The sequence below is a fragment of the Ruditapes philippinarum genome, unplaced genomic scaffold (assembly GCF_026571515.1).
Source record: "Ruditapes philippinarum isolate M1 unplaced genomic scaffold, ASM2657151v2 ctg411_1_1_1_1, whole genome shotgun sequence".
NCBI classification, from domain to species: Eukaryota; Metazoa; Mollusca; class Bivalvia; order Venerida; family Veneridae; genus Ruditapes; species Ruditapes philippinarum.
In genome coordinates, this window is record NW_026854764.1 from 177,631 (window position 1) to 200,650 (window position 23,020).

The 23,020-nt window shown below is 34.4% G+C and overlaps 2 protein-coding genes across 4 annotated transcripts; one reads left to right on the forward strand and one right to left on the reverse strand.

The window, feature by feature from the left end:
- The first annotated feature begins 5,151 nt into the window (after positions 1 to 5,151).
- LOC132740972 (glutathionyl-hydroquinone reductase YqjG-like) lies at positions 5,152 to 15,844 on the forward strand. Of its 2 annotated transcripts, none has more exons than XM_060729035.1 (8): positions 5,152 to 5,393; positions 9,015 to 9,193; positions 9,596 to 9,668; positions 10,399 to 10,597; positions 11,176 to 11,269; positions 11,743 to 11,859; positions 12,329 to 12,445; positions 14,688 to 15,844. In XM_060729035.1, exons 1-8 carry the CDS (start codon positions 5,237 to 5,239, stop codon positions 14,781 to 14,783), a joined length of 1,032 nt encoding a protein of 343 aa, XP_060585018.1. In that variant the 5' UTR covers positions 5,152 to 5,236; the 3' UTR covers positions 14,784 to 15,844. The 2 variants fall into 2 exon arrangements, with proteins under 2 accessions (XP_060585018.1, XP_060585019.1); XM_060729036.1 differs by lacking the exon at positions 5,152 to 5,393 and adding an exon at positions 6,862 to 7,017.
- Positions 15,845 to 16,386: 542 nt separating this feature from the next.
- LOC132740973 (uncharacterized) lies at positions 16,387 to 22,613 on the reverse strand. Of its 2 annotated transcripts, none has more exons than XM_060729037.1 (3): positions 22,358 to 22,613; positions 19,333 to 19,442; positions 16,387 to 18,308 (listed from the first exon to the last, which is right to left on the reverse strand). In XM_060729037.1, exons 2-3 carry the CDS (start codon positions 19,432 to 19,434, stop codon positions 16,557 to 16,559), a joined length of 1,854 nt encoding a protein of 617 aa, XP_060585020.1. In that variant the 5' UTR covers positions 19,435 to 19,442; positions 22,358 to 22,613; the 3' UTR covers positions 16,387 to 16,556. The 2 variants fall into 2 exon arrangements, with proteins under 2 accessions (XP_060585020.1, XP_060585021.1); XM_060729038.1 differs by having other exon boundaries at positions 22,354 to 22,613.
- Between the last annotated feature and the right edge of the window lie 407 nt (positions 22,614 to 23,020).

Consider the following 23,020-nt stretch of genomic DNA (forward strand, 5'->3'; position numbering starts at 1 on the left):
GTTTTTCTACAATTTTATTATAAATCTATTATAAAATAAAAAAAAGATATGTGGAAAAGAACTATATATTGTGTACATTATAAAAATACATTTGTATAGGGATATACCTCTATAATGATCTTAGATCCTCTGGATCTACCATTTTATTTAGAAATTTAAATTTGAACATCACGAATATGAATTGTGCGGGTATTGTTCTTTCTATCAGTAACATTTTCCAGCATATGAGATAGGATTATCAACCTGCTTACTATGGTGGCTTATTTGTGCCATTCGTGTTTTTGCCCCGCGACCCCGCCAAACGAAAAGTCGAGAATAAAGTTAAAATGGCAAGGGCGCGGAGCTAAAACACGTTAATAAGCTCCCCTGCTTATTAGCACATTTTTGCTCCGATCGCCCGCCGTTTTATTTCTTAAATCTGGCCCGCTAATTTGAATGTATTAGGACAAATCAGCCACCATAGCTTACACCCGGTGCTGGAAAAATATAAATTTGCCTTTCAGACTGGTGTTTCCGTTAGTTTTACACATGCTTAAGATGACGTAATTTTTCGCCGTTATAAATGAAGTTGTAATTTCATACATTCTTGTAATAAAATAGTAGCGGGTGTAATACCAGGAAATTTCAATGGAAAAGAATATAAAACATATTCTACTATATTCCAATTATGATGGAAATATAATAGAATATACAAGAAAAAAATATCTGACACATGTTTGGTTTAAAACCATATTTATTGTGCATATATTTGTAAATCATAGATTATAACATACATTTTCAATAACCATGGCTGGACGCGGAGCGAAAACACGCTAATAAGCACCCCCGCTTTGCTTTTTAGATAAATTACAATAAAACTAATACATGGCTGGTAGATGAGCAATTTAGGAGCATATAACAAATGTGTACCACAACCGCTTCTATTGATTGTATACAAAATATTTTTGAAAAAAAAATCACAAAACTAGGTTATGTGGTAAGGCACTTGCATTATTTGTAATTGATAGATATTTTAATATAATATATTAATAGAAAAAAAAAAGAGAAAAAGAAGAAGGAAGATTAAGATGAAAACCAACGTTTAGAGATGAAGAGACAAATGATTTTTTTAGCACATAGACAGTATAAAAACTATTATTATTTTTTAAGTGTTTACCAGTGTAATTGTTAAGTCGTAGACAGTACTTTGCAACATTTACTCGTCATGCAAACCTCCCACTATCCATTATGTATTTTTGGACGGCCAGAAATAACTCCGTATTGTCTGATTGAGAAAGAGAAACATCCCCAAACAGAAGAGTATGAAGAGAAACATTTTGAGTGATTTGACGCACTTTTGTAAGAAAGCATGTACGGTGGCAACTATAAAAGTGACATTCGAGAAGATAGTGATAGTTGTTTTCAGGTTTTCCACAATGGCAAAGGGGAGATTGGACTATATTACGAGTGAAAATGTGATGATTTAGTTTGCTACAATTCATGCGAAGCCTAGCATGTAAGACCTGTGACATTCGTGATCCGCTGTAAAATTAAGCGGGAGTACTATCACGGACTGGCATAACTTTACTTTTAAAAACTTTTAACATGTTTAAAGTGGATGAATTTCTTACATCTGTTGATAGGTTATTCCAATCGCGAACTGTCACGGGTAAGAAAGAATTGTCATATTGGTTAGTTCGGGAATGTACAGGTCTCAACTGGTCTAGGTTTCGAAGGTTGTACGAAGACGTTGATCCAATATTTGGGGGAACGAGATTTGTTAGATATTCTAGTGCAAGACCATTTATCATCTTATAGAACATTATAAGTCTGTGAACGCGTCGTCTCTCTTCTAGGGATGACCAATTCACTTCCTGTTGAAGTTTATCGAGAGAGACCAGTTTGGTTGCTCCCGATACAATACGAGCACATTCGTTTTGGATCTTGTCAAGCATATCCTTTTCAGCCATAGAGCAATTATACCATATAACATCAGCATATTCTAGAATTGGTCGGATGAAAGAGGTGTTTATTACTTCAAGAGATTTCCTATCAAGAGTAACTTTCAGTCTACGCATGATGTGAACCCGTTTCCATGCTTTATTTACTATGTAGTTAATATGTTCATGCAAAGAGCAGTCATTTGAAAGAATGATACCCAGATGTTTGTGGTGTTCTACTTCCGGTATAATTTGGCCATGCATGTTTAGAGATTGGTGGTTTTGCTGATGCATTTTTCTACTTAGCAATAGGCATTCGGACTTTACAGGATTAAAGTTAACTAACCACGTATCGGCCCATTCTGTTATTTTTAGGATATCAGATTGGAGGAGTTCTGCAGCAGCAATTTGGTTTTCAACAACAATATATAAACTGGTATCGTCAGCAAAAATACGGATATGACTTTATTATCATTTATAAAAATAAGAAACAATAGGGGTCCTAAAATTGAGCCCTGGGGAACTCCAGCATTTACTGCATCCCCTGTAGATTGAGTACCAGGTAGCACAATGCGTTGCCGTTTTCCGGAGAGATAATTAGAAAACCAGTCTAATAATTTACCCGAAATACAAGCATTTTCTAGTTTGACCAACAGGCCTTTGTGCCACACCTTATCGATTGCCTTACTTATGTCAAAGAAAACCGTTTTTACTCGAGCGCTTTACAAAATGTATCGTATAAAAGTGTTAACTGATTAACTGTGGAGTCACCTGGTCTAAATCCAGACTGAAAAAGGGGACAAAAAGCGGATAGTGTTTAAATGATTATAGATGTGTTTGAAGACAACTCTTTCGAAAACCTTTTCGATGCAACTGAGTAATGAAATAGGTCTATGGTTGACAGGGAGACAAGTGTCACCTTTTTTGTAAATAGCACATACATTTGCGTCTTTCCAAGTTTCAGGGACTATACACGAAGGAAGAGAGAAATTAAAGAGAGAACATAGAGGGATTGATAATTCAGCTGATGATTCTTTGAGAATATGGTTGTTTATTCCATCTGGGCCTGATGCTTTTCCTGTAGAAAGATTATTTAATGCGTCTTCTATTTCTTGTGGACTAAGAACCAGAGATGTTAGGAGATTTGTGTCAGTTGGAGGAGTTGCTTGTGGGACTTGCTTACCACTACCATTCAGTAAAGTTTGGCTACAAAAATAGTTATTCAGCAGTTCAGCATGTTCGAAGGAATCGTGTATAAGATTGTCAGTATATGGGTTTTTTAAAGGATGTATAGTTTTGTCCGTATTTGGTGAAATAAAATACTTAAGGGTAGACCACCAAGACGAGAGAGGTTCGGATTTAAGTTTATTTGCCATTTGTTCATAGTAATCAAGTTAAGAGCGTCGTATTAATGTGACGGTGTCATTACGAAGTTTCCTAAATTTTTCCCAAGAGGACTCGCTGTTAGTTCGTTTGGCCTTCCTGTATGCACATTTACGTTTTCTAATAGCTTTACGGACAGATGTATTCATCCATGGTACATCGTTAGGGCGTATTCTGACAATTTTATTAGGGATACATTTGCTGTTGATTTCTAAAATATTTTCTGTTACATTGGTTGTATGAATATTGATGTTCAACAAGAGTGCCAGTCGAACTCACCTAGTGCTTGTTTCAGAGTGTTAAAGTCACAACGGTCATACATCCATATGTGTCTTGAATAGTAAAGCAATTTTGGCTTATGAAATTTCAACAGAGCAAATACTGGACAGTGCAACCGAACAGTTTGGTCAAGAAAATGGTCACCGACACCAGAAAATAAAACATTTTTAGCTTTGTCTTTCATGGAGGTGTAAGACTGATGATATCTGTCATATGTTTGCGAATCCGATCGGAATATCCGTCTCTCGGGAACCCACCAATGGGTGATGAACTAGTTCTCGACGGACAAATATTCCGATCTGAACCGCAACATATGACAGATATCATCAGTCTTACACCTCCATGAAAGACAAATCGCGTGTTTTAAATGACGTCAATCCTACGCGCTTTTAATGAAATGCGTCCTTAGAATGATGCCATTATGAATTATGAATGAAATTTATTTATAAATACACTACTGTCGTCACAGACAGGAATATCTAGCTCTCGACAGAGCCTCGTTACCGCCGTAAACAGTTTCCCTCGAGCTAGATATTCCAGTCTGTACCGGCAGCCAGTGTAAGATTCTTATAATTGTTAATTTCAGGTACGTAGAATAATAATATCTGTCTGTTTTGCGGTTCAGATCGGAATATCCGTCCCGAGGGAACCCGGCCTTGGGCGGTAACGAGGCATCCTATCAGTTTTTCCCGATTTCTGTTTTAGAACTATGTCTGAGAAATAAATACCCTCGAAGGGTAGTTTGTTACCTAAACCCTTATAAATGATGTGACAGTGCTTGATTTTTCTTACATAAGGAACTGCCACCCTCGCCACAAATCGTTTGTTTTAAATTTATCAGTGGCAACAAACAATGCGATTAAAAATAAAATAGTGTTGTCAAATCTGATTGATGCACTCAGATCAAACTTTCAATTTAATAATATTAATAAAAATACAATAAATGTACACTACATAACGCCAACAGCAACATTTTATAACAATTTTTAAATTAGAAGTCAAGTGTACATGTTTAGTATGGTGGCTGATTCTGCCATTTCGTTTCACGAAAATAATAAGGCGTTGATACGAAGATTTCTACTCATCGACATGATAATTTTACAGAAAAGATCTCGTGTCTTCGCCTATTAAAATATCGTTCGTTCGTCTATAATATGTCGTGCCCTCGTGTCGACGCCCTCAAAAGTCGAAGGCGAAGACACGATAAGTGATATAAGCGTGTCTTCGCCTTAGTTTTTTTTTTAGGTACGAAGACACGAAATGGCAGAAATCAGCCACCATATTTAAGTGATACTATTTTGAGAATTTGCTAGACTGTGAAAAATTTTAATGCATTAAAAATATTACTTTTCAATTCTACTTGTATAAAATTGTGCTTATAGTATGACTTTGATATATGCAACAGTATGCATTTACATTTGTCGGATCCATCAGAGCGGGAAATACTCTGATCTGTTCTGATAATGTAGTAATGTAATAAAATGATTAAAGCGTCTACTTACCTGTATGAGTCTGATCAAAGTTCAATAAATAGAAACAGTAATCGGGACAAATTAGGTGCATTATAGGATTATATATAGCGTTTTAGTATATACAGTATTGTTACTTATTGTTCCAATTTTTTCCCAACAAACTTAAAAGCGTTCCAGATATTAATGTATAAATATATTGAAAAGTTTTATCCAAGAATTTATTACCACAAGAAATATCATATATTTTTGAGTTATACAGCCATGTCAACTGTCGCAAAGTTGATCAGTAAACCAGGCGAATTTATTCGCAGAGACTCCCAGTTTAGGAAATGGATAACAGGTATGAATATATTTGATTAATTTAATAAATGTTGCTTTTTTCGTAAAAAAAAAATCTAAGTCTGTTTTTAGCTCAAATGATTTATATCTACATATAATGTATTTGTGAATTTTCTTTGTTTTTAGGATGGAGGGATATTTATGAATATGCCTGCGATAAGGGTGGTGATTTTTTTAAAGACTCATATGTTTAGTTGCAATATTAAGAAATGCATAAATTAAGATACATGGTTTAACTATCATGGTAATCGATTTCACAATTGCAAGGTTATATTTCAAAGTTTCATATGGATTTACTAGTAATAAAATCGGTTTTCAGAAGTACTGTTGATGTATAAAAATGTATAAATTGTAAATTTTCGATACATTTAATGATCATTCGTACAGAATTGTGATACAAAACACATTTTCAAAACGATTTGTAAGTGGATGTTTGGAGAGTTCAGATACATACAGAGAATTGTCTCTTCTGCTAGCTCTTTTTAATGCTCTATAAAACGCATTTTTTTTTCTCCAGTAAGGAACTCAGACCTTTTCTTTTCTTGTAGATTTGCTTATTTAAATGTTAGTCTTCATGCTCATCCGTCTATCAATGTAAAATATATATATACGGAATCCCTAAAGAATGCCCAAAGCGACAAAATTGAACATGTTGCAGGCTCGGTTTGATTGCAGTTTACCGTCCACGCCTTCTGGCACTGGTTTGAGCAGAATTCAACATTTAATCATGGTAATGGTGAAATTTTGAATTTAGAAACATCCGCAGATGTGTTCATACGGCGTATATCATGTTACCTTAAATGTGACACATTAGTGCCATTCCATGAAAAGCGGCTTATGATCCCCAATTAAAAGCAGGCAACATATCCTAAGGATGAATATACAATATTCAGGAACCACCCATGTTAAAAAAGGTCAAATAGAAGAAACTAAAAATTCCAAATGACATGTATATACACAACAATAATGCCGTGCTGAACTATCTTCAAAGATCGAAAATATGACATCTTTGATTATATGTACGGGGCGACTTTTTACGGCCTCCACACAGTATTCTGCATACTCATTCCTCTGTCAATTTCAGTTTGCATGCTCATTGTCAATTTGAGTCTGTATGTTTATTCTTCTGTCAACCTCAATATAGTTTTATTTGTAATAGTTATAGTATTTGTAATAGTTATTGTACATGAAACGAGTTAGTTACGAGGATATAGACAATGTTTTCTATATATAAAGATGGATTTTTTCGACCTTTTTGCTTTTGTTAATTTTTGTATTTTGTTTACCACTTTGTCTCCTGATTTACATGACACCTGTTATAACGATCAATGCAGGTATAAAATTCACTCGGCCCCTTTCATGAGGTTAACCCATGGTCATCTCCAGTATTTTACACTATCCGGATGACTGGCCATGCGCCATAAGAAGGTTTTATTTACAAAAATCACTGTGGTACATGTATAATGTTCTATTTTTTGCCAGAAGTCCCAGATATTTATACTCAGTTTATAACTTGAGTAAAATTAGCTATCTGCCACTTATAAAAATGTCGTCTGTTATAAAACATATCAGTAAATCTGGTGAATTTATTCGGAAGGATTCAATATTTAGGAATTGGATTACTTGTAAGAACATATTTATTTTAATTATTATTCATATCTGTATTTATTTTATTCTATTCTTTTCTTTACTATTCATTTTTTATTGTATATTTATTCATATTTTTGTTGTTGTTAGACTGAATGATATTTCATAATATTTGTTCGTTAATTTTCCTTCTTGTTTAAAGGTTAGAAAAATACTAATACTATTAGGAACGGTATGTAGTCTTAAAGTAATGGATAGAACTTAAACAGAAGGTTATGAGTAAATACGATGTTTTTTGTTTGTTTTGGGTTTTACGTCACATCGACACAGTATAGGTCATATCGCGACGTTCCAGCTTTACTGGTGGAGGAAGACCTCAGGTGCGCTTCCGTGCATTATTTCAGACACGAACGGGCACCTGAGTAGAACCACCGACGTTCCGTAAGCTAGCTGGATAGCTTCCTCACATGAAAGAATCCAAAGTCCCTGTCGGGATTCGAACCCACAGCGGTGAGGGGCAAGTGGTTTGAAGTCAACGACCTTAACCACTCGGCCACGGACGCCCCTAAATACGATGTAATACGATGGTTGCACTAACTGTCTATAATTAGTAACACATAATTAGTAACAAAGGAAATAAATATATAAGGATTTCGTATCATGGAAAACTCGATTGTTTAGCTTTATGATATTTAAAAATTGAAACCATTGGAGCATAAACACATATATATTTTGTTTATGAAGAAACCATCCGTACCTTATTATTACTGTTTATTAGTATTGTGAAAATCTTAAACGATGTATCCGAGTATATTACACTATAGAGTGATTTCACTTAGCTTAAAACAGTGTAAAAGTAGAGGTTATATTTATATAAGATATTTGAAGTATTTGAATTCAACATGATGTGATATAAATCATTATGTTTCAACTTTAATAAGGTTTAAAATATGCGTAAACTTAAAGGATAATGACAACAAATCCTAGATTTAGTCTGTTATTGATTCATTTATGTTATAACATTATAAGTAAAAAATCCTCGTGCTACAGATTATAAATGAAGTATAAATTTTCTAAAGAATTTTACTGATCATGTATTATTAAACATAACTGCGTAACCAAAATAACTATTGATAACATCTGTGTTTTAGTTTAGGTCGGATATACCATTTAAGCATGAAAAATATTAAATAACATTTGAGTCTTTACACTCGTTATTATTCAGTTTTTGTGTGTGAAGTACATACTTCTTTGAAAGAAGTTTTGGAGCAACTGTCAGGATTGTGTGAAATTTTACAAGGTTGCAACATTGCAATCATGTTTTACATTAGAACTTATAAAATATGCTGAAAACTATTAATTTACTAAATACCTATATTATATATCAAATGACATTAAAGATATTAACTGTACCTTCTTTCTTTTAAAGTATTCGAACATTATCTCCTGTCAATATCAAGCCTGCGTTAAATTATGGAGGAAGTTGTAATAGTTTGTTTGTTAGCCATTTACATATATTTGCATATACATATAAAAATAATTAATAATGGAAAGAGAAGGATTTTAACGTGAAAAATTAACTCTAATTCTGTATTATGATTCATTATGATGAAAATCTATATTTACAGATCCAATCTCAAGACGGAACATGCACATTACACACATTCAATAAAGTTAGGTCGACACTGTACTCGCGGCTGTCAACACATTATACATGTATAACTTAAAAATAATGGGGAGGGGGGATAAATACAAATATTTCATTATAGCCTACATAATATATGAGCCGCGTCACGACAAAACCAACATAGTGCGTTTGCGACCAGCATGGATCCAGACCAGCCTGCGCATCCGCGCAGTCTGATCAGGATCCATGCTGTTCGCTATCAGTATCTCTACTTGTAAAAGAGTTGGCAAGCGAACAGCATGGATCCTGATCAGACTGCGCGGATGCGCAGGCTGGTCTGGATCCATGCTGGTCGCAAACGCACTATGTTGGTTTTGTCGTGACGCGGCTCATATTATATATTTTCAGCTGACGGTTCCAGCGGATTTAAGGCCGAGGCAGGGCGGTACCATTTGTATGTTTCATTGGCATGCCCCTGGGCCCACAGAACGCTGATTGTCCGGCACTTGAAGGGCCTGGAGGATGTGATATCTGTAAATGTTGTAGATTTACTTCTTACAGAAAAGGGCTGGCATTTTAGTGATGAGGTACAGGCATTTGAAAGTTTTTAAACGATGTAAATCATTTTTCGAAACAAATCACATATACATGTATAAGAAATCTATAAAGCGTTTTTTATAAGTTATATAGGTTTTTTTTACAGGTTATATGACCCAATGTAAACAATTATTTACATATATAATCCGTGCAACTGAACTAGGGTTATATTACAAACAACCCTTTATATTTGACCATATAAATTGTCCAGAATCTTTATAAAGAATTTAAAATACACTAAACTTCCTTTATTAGTGAAAAAAACTAGTGTGGAAAACGTCACGATTGTCAAATTAAAAGCGACGTTACAAACGTGCAGTTTCATAAATTTCCAGTCAGATAATTTTAATGGTCAATTGTCATTACACATGGATTTTCTCTTACACCTACAGCACCCTAACAACACATTAGATACAGTTAACGGATGCAAGTATTTAAAAGATGTATATAGGAAGGCTAACCCAGGTAAATATCAATAATTTCTCAGAGTAAATGATGTTGCTGCGGAGATATAAAAGAGAACACTCGGATAAAAACATGGTTGCTTATTTTAGTGTAGCATTTCATTAAGAAATATATAACTTGTATGATATTTATCTAACATCAGTCATGACCAATTGCAAGGTTCAAACTTGTTACTAGCTTCACCATGATAGATTTAATCACTTCTACTTCACGATAACAAAAGAATATACGTGTGTTCAATTTTCCTGTTATTTCAAGTTATGTAAATGCTAAGTACGCATGCCAATTTGAAGTCCGCGGCTAACATTTAAATTTGTATAATATCGGAGAAAAGGGTGCTTATAATTGTGAAGTTTGAAATTTAGATTGAAAATGTACGAAAGACCGGTGGGGACATTTCAACTTCATGAATTCCCGATTTCAACTTCACGAATTTCCAGTTACTCCCGGAAAACAGGATATTGCATGTACTTGTCACGAGGCCAGAAAAGCTTGCTCATTGACTGGGGTTCGAACTCAAAGCCCTCAGAATATTGTTTCGTATAGTCCCACCAAATTGAACTACTCAGACGCTTATATATATTTTTCGTCCTACTAATGATACACAGAGACACTGGTCAGCTCACGAACTTGATCAAAATATATAGTGAAGTTAACGCAAAAACACGCACACAAACAACACACGATCAAAATGAAATACTCCGCAATGATTTTACACTCGTCGTTTCAGATTATGACGGAGCGATTACGGTACCTGTGCTTTGGGACAAACAGAAAAACACTCTTGTGAATAATGAATCCAGTGAAATAATCCGTATGCTGAACTCTGAATTTAACAGTTTCTGTCAGACGGACGAACAGAGAAAGCTAGATTTATACCCTGAAAATCTTCGAGATGAAATAAATGAACTTAATTCATGGATTTATCCGTAAGTATAAACATGTATCACGTCTTATGCACTTATTTTTAAATTTAAGGACAGTAAGACCTTTCGTTTAGCAAAATAAATGATGAAAGAAACAATCGAACACATTTAACACATGGAAAGTGAGAGCGGTCTCTTATGGAAATTTATCTAACCGCAACAGTTGTTCTAATATATTAAACTGATAACCATGCTTTAATTAATATAATGGAAATGGGTACCACGGATTTATAAATCCGTGTGGGTACATACGACTCTTCCAGTCTACCTTTTTGATTATTTTGATCAAAATTATACAAAACCTTTTTTCTGACATACGACAAAATTTTATATCATCTAATATAAATCATATCATTTTTGTATCACTTAAGTTGTTGCAAGTCTTTTCTGCAATCCATTTTTATTTATCAGAAACAGATGGTGTTTATCGTGATGGGTTTTTATTTTTCAGAAACATTAACAATGGTGTGTAACGTTGTGGGTTTCTTTTTTTCAGAAACATTAACAATGGTGTTAACCGTTATGGGTTATTATTTTTCAGAAACATATGGTGTTTACCAGTGTGGGTTTTTATTTTTCAGAAACATTAACAATGGTGTTTACCGTTGTGGGTTTGCAAGAAGTCAACAAGCTTATGATGATGCTGTTATAAAACTGTTTGACCATCTAGACAAGGTAATTAATTATCTTTAAAGGTTCTCCTCTCTGTGTTTTAAGCAGGGTATTTTCAGGTTTACAAGTTTCACCATTTTTGTTTTCGAGTGCACATATACATTTGATATTGAAATAAGATAAATTTAAGCGTAAAGATTTCTGAACTTCTGATTAGAAGATATATAATTATAGTTTTAAATCTGCTTTTAAGAGTAACAAATCTAGGCTGTTTACTTTCTAATATTTAATTTTATATGAAGTTTCGAAGAAATCAGACAATAATTGTTTGTCATATTTTTGATGTTACGTTAGACTAATAATGTATCATACTAATACATAAAATTGTTGCCTCGGTCAATATGACATTAACCGGTGAATATCACAACATATTCGATGGCTCACTAGTCAAAAATTGTATAATAACAGAAGCACTTTAGGAAAAACAATTGATATATACATTGTATAAATTAAGATGTTCTTTGTCTTGTGACCAGGTTGAGATTATTTTATCTAAACAACGCTATCTAACTGGTAACCAGTTCACGGAGGCAGATGTTAGGTTGTTTACAACACTGGTTAGATTCGACTGGGTTTACCATGGTCATTTTAAAGTAAGTATGTCTTTGTATTTATTTATTTATGGGCGATTCCCACGAGATCCACCCATCAACCCACAAAGAGACGTGGTTACCGGTTCAAGCTGTAGGAACATTGTTGAGTTTACGGATCACACCTGTGATCCTCTGAAGTTTCAGTCATTCTATGATATAATTTGAGTACATTCCAGTTTTTAATATGGCACATTATTATGACCATGTAGATATATATTTGGCTGTTATCTGCGGGCACGAGTTTAGAAAATATTCACTGGCTTAACATACGAACATGTACTTAATGATAGTATACTAGTACTGGGATGGTGCAAACATTATAAATTTCAATTAGAGATATCGAAATAGATACTTTTTATCATTTCAATATGACAAACCACTTTTTGAATTGATAGATTGGTTTTCAATTTGTTAACATCTATATATGTCATCTTTTAATTTAAAACACATGTATAGTATATATTTTTAGTGCAACAAGAAGATGTTGAAAGAGTACCCAAACATTTGGGCTTATGCCCGAGAAATTTACCAGATGAAAGATATCGCAGGGACAGTTGACAAGGATCATATCCGCAAACACTATCATGTGAGTGATTTAAGTTTTTCTCTCTATATTATTCACTTCGTGATATCGGATAAGCAACTAATGCCTACGTCACATTACAAGCGGGGACCGGCCGATATAGAGGGATCGAAGGGACACCGTTGATAATTTGAGATCGGAGAGAAACATTTCAATCATGTCCGGGAAGCAGTAGGCGGTCATTCTCCCTCTGTGGTCAGTTAGGTATACGGACGGTTTCCGAAGGGTACTCGCCCGGCCAACCGGTGAAAACCCTTGGCGTCTTCTTTCTGGACACCGGTCGATACTCGTTTGGTACCCGGCAGACTACCGTACGATAAGTGTCCAATTGCCTTCCGTTATCTGGAATGATCTTCCATTAAATATCAGACAATGCTCATCAGTTGATAGTTTCAAGAAACACTTGAAGACTCATTTCTTCAGAGACTATTATAATAATCTTTTTTAGTCAAATTCAGTAAAGTGTAGAAACTAAGAGACAATGTTTTTCTGCGCATTAACTCTGTGATGAATATCTGATTTTACAATGTATTTATTATCCAAGTAACATTTGCATGTCTTTTACCATGTCCTTTAATAATATAGCCATATTTTTTATTATTTTAAATAACATTACTTTCTTTTATTTGTGATACCATGTTTTAGATTTAGAATTAATTGTTTTATTATTCTTAAACTACATTTATTTATTACTTTTAATGTTCTGATGTGATATTGTACAACGCCATTGAATATGTATTATATGTAGAAATAGGCGTTTAAGCAAATAAAACAGTTTGGAGGACAGCGCAAGATACAGATAGCAAGATGCCCCAATTTCAGAAAAATATGAAAAGGAAGGCGGCGTTCAATGAACGCAACCCCGACATTATCTAGCAAAACAGGATGACCAACGTCAAAGAGCCAAGCAGTACACCAAACAATCTTCTCCTTCTTCTTCACCTATCCAAGTGTTTAATCACTCATACACGGGGCCTCGCTTTAAAGTCTCGTCCGAAAGATTCCTAGTAATTTCAGTTGGTCATCCCGGGAATCGAACCCACAATGTCCAGATAACAAGTCTAGCGATTTAACCGATTCAGCTCTGCACACTGGCCAATGAAAGAATGATGGTGTTATTTGTTATTTATGATTTACCCTGAGGACTTTGGCAGTAAGCCAACAGGAATATACATGCCAGAGTACAGTTCAGCAACCGCATCGTTCGTGGACAGTCTGTCAAACAGTAATAATCTCTTCCTCACTTTCCCAAGGTACTGATAACTTCTGTACAACGGAAGTGACCTTCACCGTCGTCCGGGAATTGAACACGGGTCAAAGGCTTTACCTGCCGTAAGGTCTGTTTAATAACCCCAACGCTATCCTTACGGACATTTTAGGACCATACGTGCGACGTACTGCGTCCATCCGGGTCAGTAACCTGCCGAGACGCGTTCGGTGACCGCTCAGATACCGTTCTGAAACTGGAGGCATATTTGGCGTCCAGGAGGTACAAATTCTAACCGGTATGCAACTGATAACTAAAGGTGTCCGACCGGGTATCGGAGGGTATTTTACCGTGTCTGCATCGTTGCGCTGGCGATGTACCGGATGCCGGAAGAAAATAACTCTGCACTAAAATTTTCCGATTACCCGGACGGTGCCCCACCGGTCACTTGACACCGCAGGGTCACCGGCCGGAGACCTTTAAAAAAATTAGCAATTTCAGCCCGTTCAGGCATCGGTACTCAATCGTAAACCTAATCGGAGTGTAATGTGACGCAGGCTTAAGCAACTAATGCCTAAGTCACAGATGACAAACTACCGCCGAGCGGCGTCTATTTTTCCAAAAAATCATAATATCGACCGATGTCCGGCCGGCCACCGTGATAATCGGACGGCAGCAGTTGAAAACTTTGATTACTTAAAAGCTAACGGCGGCTGGACGATAATTTTTGGGGTCAGTGAGTTGAATAAAAGTCTTATTAGTTGGTGTAAAATTACTAACTAAAAAAAACTAGAAGTATGCTAGAAGTAAAAAACTTAAGATGGCAAAACAGGTAGTAAGTTCGATGCAGGTACTATTTGGATTTGATGTCATGTAAAATGTGTCAACGGCGTGATATTTCCTTGAAGTTGGCCGTTCTTTTCTCACTACAAGTAGACATTATGAATATTGCCTTTAGATACAACACTCAAAACTATTATTAAAATGCAAATCAAAATAAGATTTTTAATTTTGATTATTATTTTTTTTCCTTTTCAGGAGTCTCATACAAGTATAAATCCATTTAGAATTTTGCCAGTTGGTGCAGATCTTGATTTTCTCCAGCCACACAGAAGAGAAAATATTGGAAAGTAGCACCTTAATGACACGTGTACCTGGTATGAAAACACGCGTCTAAAATTAACGAAAACCAATGACAATTTTGTGGACTATTGCCCTGCGTACTTCAATAAAGCGATAGGCGCCATATTGGGACAGGGAACCAGATTATCAATTTTGTGTCGTCACATTCTTTTCAATTAGATGAAAAACAAGGACGATTTTAAACAATTTTTTTTCTAGTTCAATTGTTTTTTGTTTGTTTTGTTTTTTGTTTTTGTTTTTGTTTTTGTTTTGTTGTTGCGCCTATTTGCAGATATTCATCCTGGCGGACGGACAGGCAGACATACACACGTAGGGGACATATGTAACGTCCACTGAGTGATGGTGATAGCCCGACCCGATAGGTTGTATGACGTTTAATAATTTAATCTGTAACTTGTATGACGAGTGACTTGTTTTTCATTATATAAGTATGTTACATATTTATTGATATTTGTACATGTAATTGACTTAAATATTTTATAAATGTTGAGAGCAATTCAAATAAAAAAGGTAAAAAGTATGATACTTGCTGGAGAACGTTTGAAGGACTAGTGATTGTGGGCTAGTAGTTAAAGTGTCTGCCTTTCGACCAAGGGGTCGTGAGTTCAAGTCTTACTCTGGACACGACCTTGTGTAACCTCAAAGGTTACTTTTGGAAGCCTACTCGAATGTGATTCAATATACATTATAATATATTGTTTCATAATTACACTTAAACGAAACTATTATGTTAAAGTCAGTCGTTTATTTCACGAGTTACTTTGAGACATAATTATAAGTAAATTTATATCTTTTACATTGAATATATTGTGATTATAAACCGCAAAATAGTTGAACTAATTCATTATTTAATCAAATATGAGAAGTCGCAGTAAATACTTGACTATTCTCAATAAATGCTGTGATAGTTACAAGTTAAAGTAATTTAAAATGCTATGTTGTTGTTTACTAAGTGCCAAAGTTGGAGTAATTCAGTAAAAGAAGAATAATGTGCTGGAGTTATGATTCTTCATAGATAACATTCGTTTATTATCATTATGATAAGTAACAAATTCCAAGTGAATGCCTAGTTATATGAGCCGCGTCATGACAAAACCAACATAATGGGTTTGCGACCAGCATGGATCCAGACGAGCCTGCGCATCCGCGCAGTCTAATCAAGATTCATGCTGTTCGCTAACAAACCCTATAGCAAGTAGAGAAACTGATAGCGAACAGTATGGATCCTGATCAGACTACGCGGATGCGCAGGCTGGTCTGGATCCATGCTAGTCGCAAACCCATTATGTTGGTTTTGTCGTGACACGGCTCATTTATAGAAACATCACTTGTAACCAGGAGTTTTACTAATTCACAAAGGGAAACAATTCAGTTATTATCCATGCAAGAGTAATTGATTTAATCAGTAACATTTCAAGTGAAAACTTTCAGTGGTATGGGGCTAAAGCTTACATATTAATCTTAATCAACTGATACAGTAACGGAAGCTCCTACATCGGGAAAGGAATAGTTCACACAATACATCAAATAGTCAAAGCTGATACGGCAAATGTGTCAAGAAACTATTAACTGGATAAAAACTGTCTGAGTAGTATGTCTCATATATAGTTGTAACAAACCGTCTTAGTCAGTCGGTATTTTCAAAAACAATAACCCATGAATCAAATGTGATTTGTAATCGCTTGTGTAAATGTCGTTTTTGAGTTTGTTGGTATACGAAATTATAACATAGAAATTCTTTTTTAACAATTAGGAGTTATTGCACTAAGGAAGTAATATAAAAAATGGTAAATTACCATCAGCATTGTATCTATCTAGACAATTGTGTACACCCGGAGTTTTACAAGGCTGAAAAATGTTTGTTGTATAGTTACTTTTGCCATGCGCATTTTTCCCGGCAGAATAAATCCAGTGTTCAGCATGGCGGAAAATTTCTTTACCATATCGGTTTCTCATATAATGTCCCGGATTACGTCCAAAATTAACCCATTGTCCGTCAAAAAGCACCTTTGTTGGTTGAATGCCGGCTTTAACTAATTCTTCACTGTCCAGAACTGGATGAGCAGTAAAGTCACCTTTGTAGCCGTTAACTGTTACTTTAAAATTATTTCTATACCCTAGTTTCGGTGGTTCCTCCATACAACATTCATATGCAAAAGGTTCAAACTTTACTCCTGATCTTTCATATAACTTTTCCATTTGGTGACATTTGGAACAGTTTGTAAGTGAAAATCTTATATCATAATCCAATTCCCAAGGTAGAGAACTACCGAATTTCAATGCACCCATCGCAGTACCTTCCTGAAGTTCACAAATCAAATCAACTTCCTCACAAGCTTTCATAATGAACTTTACAGCACCAGTGTTTAACTTTAAACCGCATGGTGATAATGCAAAAGATTTCCTACTTTGAGTGTCCTGGTGTTCACATCCTCGAGTTACCGTCCGTCCACTTGGAGTTATCATTTTTAATAAATCCCATCTTTGCATAAATTCTTTGTATAAAAACAGCGAATCGTCGACTTTGTCTTTTAAATGGAACATAGAATCAGGACACAACACCGCTTCATCTCCCCTTTGATACATCCCTAGATACCAGTCTTCGTACAGTCCATCATTCTCGTTAAAATCACCGAATACATTAGTTTTCAAATAAGAAGTAGAAGTGACAAACGGCCCTTGTATATAATCACAGAACAGGCACTCGTGGAACGATTCGTCGTATCCAGAAATATACTTTAAAGTGTAGTTTCTATAAACAGACTGAAAACAACCTTTATGCCAATGTCCATTTGGATAACGGAACGCCCCTCCTACTGCGACAACGTATAAACTTTCTAGTTCTCGGACCATTCTTTCTAATCTAGAATCATTGGTAAAAAATTCCACACCTTTAGCTATAAGAACGTATGGTGTTTTCACTTGATGAACTAAACTATTGAGAGCAAATCCTTCGTTTGTATAACTTGACTGCATAATATTCACGTGTGTGTATTTCTTTTTTAAACCATTATTAACTGGTCCGTTATTTAGTGCAATCAAAACCTTTACACCGTTTATAGCTTTAGACGCTGATGCTACAAATCTTTCTACAGGATCATTTTTTGATTCCAAATTATCCTGCTTCAAGTCAAAATACTTTATCACTGTAACAAGACTAGCTATTGGAGAACCGTAATTACACTGATCAACCTCAAACCCTTTGTAATACAACGGAAAACCAAATGCCCCACCCATGTAAGACTCTGGGCAAACATTTTCAGATTTTACGCTTGGTCTTTCAAACAAACCTTTCTCATCAATATTTAAATCTTTAAGTACATGCTTCATCACAGATAAAGCGTCTTTAAGATAACCAGATGTTTTGGATCCTCGAACATGTTTGTTTGCATTGTTTATAATCTTAGCTAGCGTAGCAACTTTTACACCTGTGCTTTGTCTAGCAATGTCCTTCATGTTTATATGATCGGGTAATTTGCTTGCTCGTTGTCTTGGTGGAATAAACAAAACTGGTTTCTGAAATGAAAATAAGTTTAATTTTACTTAAAAGTACATTTATACTTTAGTTCCTGCACAGTTTCTGGTAAATAAAAGTCCGTACATCAACAGAATGTTTCGATATGGAAGATAAGGAATAATATGCTCATCTGATAATTTAATTACTGTTAAAAATATTTGATTGTCAATTCTTGTATTTTAATCTTGTTCTTCAGATAGCTTTTATGTAGTCTCTTGGCAAAATGGTGATATGGTTGGGGGATTAGGGGCTTTAAAGATGGCCTAAAAGACAATGTAAGCAATTTGCTTCATGATGTTAGTACTATTTACCCTCTGTTTACCCTCTACATTTGTCACAAAATGAGTTTGATATAAATGCTAATATAAATCATTACAGTTTAACATAAGTAATTAGGAAATACAACATGTATTCTTAACATCTAAAATATAAGCATCTATACCAGGCTATTTACCGTACATACCAGTATTAAATGTAGTATATACGGAATGTGTACCGTGTATTCCGACGATGCATCTAAACCGGAATTACTCATTTGTTTAATATCGCAGTTGAAAGAACTTCACGAGAGGCGGCGTGGCCGAGTGATTAAGGCATTGGACTAGTTAGAAATCTGGATTGCTAGGCGCTATGGTTCAAATTAGCCCCCAACGCATCTCCCGTCTGAGGCAAGGCTTTGTCTTTTTAACCAAGAAATTTAACACGCATTGCTTAGTACTGGTTGGTTCAAGGAACGGACTCGAGAGTGTTTCAAAAAGCTAAAAGTTTCCAACATAATCGAACTAAAATACCATCGTATAAAAAACTAAAACACCTACGATAGAACATGTCCGATGAATAATTGAATATACATCCATTTGAAACACAAATATTGTTAAATTGTAATATTATTGAAAACGCAATAGATGTGTTTGCATCATTCATATATTTCATTCGTTCCTCTAACATTCCTCTTACATTATTGTATTGATAAAAACATAAAATAAATTTATTTTCAATATTATACAGTGTATGTATACTTACAAGTTCCATGTATGCCATGTACGAAGAAACTGTTATTAGAACAGATGCAACCCCGAGGAAAATGAAACATATCCTCCGTTTATTCTCCATCAATAGCGTCATTTCACTCACTGAAATAAAAGTTGATAATCAGTACTCTTTCAGAGCAAAAAGCAACATTTGTAATGAACAATTACGCATTGAGTTTCAGGTCAATTTTTAAAGATCTAGATCGTAAATTTAAAACCTTCAAAATACGGTTATTATTTTTAATGGGTAAGTTATTTTCCTGCCGTGACATATATCTTGCGAAACAAATAACTGTAAAACCCTCAATTAAGACCACCACCGGGACTGGTCCAAAGTGGTCTTAATTGCGGGATGGTCTCAATTATGGATTTTCTATCATTGCTTACATACTTTATGACAATGGTCTATTTTAGTCATTTTGTATGAACAATTAATATGTATCTTAACCTACAAGTATGATATAAAAGTACGTTATAATATTTAATCTGATGAGAGCAAAAACATATTTGTGAAAAATAATAATGTTAAATTCTCTTTGGTCTGATTTCAATATTAATTATTATATGATGTACATAATTCACATATCATATAGGAAATTAATTCTTCACAAAATAATTGTGCCGAAAGCAACATTAAACCACACTTTAAAATGTACTTTTTCAACTTTTTTCATAAAACAACCCAATAATAACATGTTTTGACACCTTGTGAAATCAAGTGTCGCATTCAAGCAGCTTATAACAAAATAAATGGTCTAAGTAGGTGTTGACTTTAAATGGTCTCAAATGTGGGTTCAAATGTAGAATATAACAAAGATTTGCGGCTGAATCTGGTGGTCTTAAAAGTTGATAAGCGGGGTGGTCTTAATTATGGATCATGTAACTATTGACTTAAAGAACAGAAAAAAATCGTTCTTTTAAAAAATGGTCTTAATAGAAGGGTGGTCTTAATTCCGGGTTGGTCTTAAATAAGGACTGTACATGTATACGTGTTGTGTTCGATCACCAATTGCAATCGTTGATATTCGTATATTTAAACAGTCTTACATACATTGGTCATATGAATGTTCCGCGTGTTTTTATTCTTGTTTATAGTCGTACTATAGACAGTTATATAAATTATCAGTAAATATTGAGGTCCATCTTAATCCTTTAATGACTGTCTAATTTTATAAAGATTGTTGATAAGGTTAATAACATGTTTAAAAGAAGAAAAAATCGGCTTAACTCAAACATACTGGATTTTTTTGATATCAACAGACATAAACATGTACATTGTAATCAGAACATGAATATAGTAATAAAGAATGTGAATTTTTAATTAGGGGAAGCGATAACTCGGCAATGTCTCTGGTGTTGGTATAGACCTTTTCGAAAACCTAGCTAAACACCGTTTTCCGGTACGTTGCGGATTTAGCTCTGGGGAATTTCACCAAATGAAGTACATAACACAGTTACATGATATTTCTATTTTTCTATCATTATTTACCGTTTAAGGTGAAAAAAATGATGTTTTTGAAAATTATCAATATTCCTTTAATATCTATTGCAAACTTTTGTAAAAAATAAATTGTTTATAATGAAAATCAATAAAATTTAAACAGACGTAGTGGAATCTTCCATAATAACTAAGGTTATTTTCTGCGTAAACTTGTGTATTTATTTTATTTTTTTGTATGGAATTATTCATACAATGATATTCAATTATTTTCTTATAAAGAAATAACTGTTTTATTTCAATTTAATTTTAAAAAAGGCCGAAAACATCGAGTTCGCTATTACACTCCATTAGGTGAATTCCCCAGAGCTATGTACAGAAAGTACCGGAAAACGGCGTTTAGCTAGGTTTTCGAATTCGTGAATTCGTAGTTTACCTTCCGGATCACGACAGTAAGCCACATTCAATTTAACTAAGCACAGTTCAGTCACCGCATCGTTCATAGGCAGGCTGTCAAGCAGTTAACCAGCACTACTTGCCTTCACTTTCGCAAGTAAATGACAAGTAAAATGGTTTCCTGCGGGGAACATTTTTAATGATATAAAGATATTTCATTTAACTATTTTCAACATTGTTTGGGGGGAAATAAATAAACGTTTGTATCAGGAATATAGTTGAATTCAATGATCATGTAACTATTGACTTAAAGAACAGAAAAAATCGTTCTTTTAAAAAATGGTCTTAATAGAAAGGGTGGTCTTAATTCCGGGTTGGTCTTAAGTAAGGACTGTACATGTATATTCGTGTTGTGTTCGATCACCAATTACAATCGTTGAAATTCGTATATTTAAACAGTCTTACATACATTGGTCATATGAATGTTCCGCGTGTTTTTATTCTTGTTTATAGTCGTACTATAGACAGTTATATAAATCATCAGTTATTATTGAGGTCCATATTAATCCTTTAATGACTGTCTAATTTTATAAAGATTGTTGATAAGGTTAATAACATGTTTAAAAGAAGAAAAAATCGGCTTAACTCAAACATACTGGATTTTTTTGATATCAACAGACATAAACATGTACATTGTAATCAGAACATGAATATAGTAATAAAGAATGTGAATTTTTAATTAGGGGAAGCGATAACTCGGCAATGTGTCTGGTGTTGGTATTCGTAGTTTACCTTCCGGATCACGGCAGTAAGTCACATTCAATTTAACTAAGCACAGTTCAGTCACCGCATCGTTCATAGGCAGGCTGTCAAGCAGTTAACCAGCACTACTTGCCTTCACTTTCGCAAGTAAATGATAACATGCCAGAGCAGAGGTACAGTCCGATTCACCACTCAGCGCTCTACCAATTGAGCTGTACGGACGGTCGGATAATGTGTCTACATCAGGGATTATACCGTGACTTCGACCACTACTGGGGTCATGACACAATTTTCTTGCCACTAGATATGGTAAGTTCCAGGTAGCAGTCTCGAAAATGGTCAAAAATGCTTCCTGTATCAGCTTTTTTCGACAAATGAATTTATGTTAAACTAATGCTATAGAAAATCATAAAGTACCCACGGTTTTGCAGTATTCGATTTCTAAATCCTTCCTTTTATCAGAATAAAATACATGTATCACAATGAATCAAAATAACACAGCCATCAAATATATTGCCTACACATGTTACAAACTGACAAAAGATATGCTCAATCTTTTATAAGATCTTTCATCTTTGTTAAATTTCATTTAAACCGTCGTGTCTTTTCACGTTGTATATGCGAAATTGAAAATATTGGTAATACATTGTTACGGTATTATAAAAGATTAATTTCGGATTACTTTATTTTTCTGCTTGAATAAACATACAATTGTGGAAAGGAAAATTTGAAAAGGCAGTTTAATTATGTCTTTATTTTTTGTTATTTAAATATTTATTTACATAAAAATATTTCTATATTTAGATCTCTAAATTTATTCAATTAAATATATATTTGTTTACTTATTATAAAAAGAAAATATTTTTAAATATCTATTTAAATTATATATTTGTTTTATTTTTTATGTTTATTTATTGGGATCTATTGATTGATCGATCGATCGATCGATCGATCGATCGATCGATCGATTGATTGATTGATTGATTGATTGATTGATTATAGCATACTGGTCCAAATGACTTGTTTAAACCTATTTTGTTTCAGTTTATTTTGATTCATTGACACATACATATAGTTCATCGTC

What these genes read in the sequence shown, in the direction of transcription:
- LOC132740972 (XM_060729035.1), top strand. Translation starts at nt 5,237, where the DNA reads ATGTATAAATATATTGAAAAGTTTTATCCAAGAATTTATTACCACAAG. An exon ending in TTTACCATGGTCATTTTAAA is followed by an intron (nt 11,860 to 12,328) that starts GTAAGTATGTCT and finishes ATATATTTTTAG; the next exon opens with TGCAACAAGAAGATGTTGAA. An exon ending in ATATCCGCAAACACTATCAT is followed by an intron (nt 12,446 to 14,687) that starts GTGAGTGATTTA and finishes TTTCCTTTTCAG; the next exon opens with GAGTCTCATACAAGTATAAA.
- LOC132740973 (XM_060729037.1), bottom strand. Translation starts at nt 19,434, where the DNA reads ATGACGCTATTGATGGAGAATAAACGGAGGATATGTTTCATTTTCCTC. An exon ending in ACATGGCATACATGGAACTT is followed by an intron (nt 18,309 to 19,332) that starts GTAAGTATACAT and finishes TTTTCATTTCAG; the next exon opens with AAACCAGTTTTGTTTATTCC.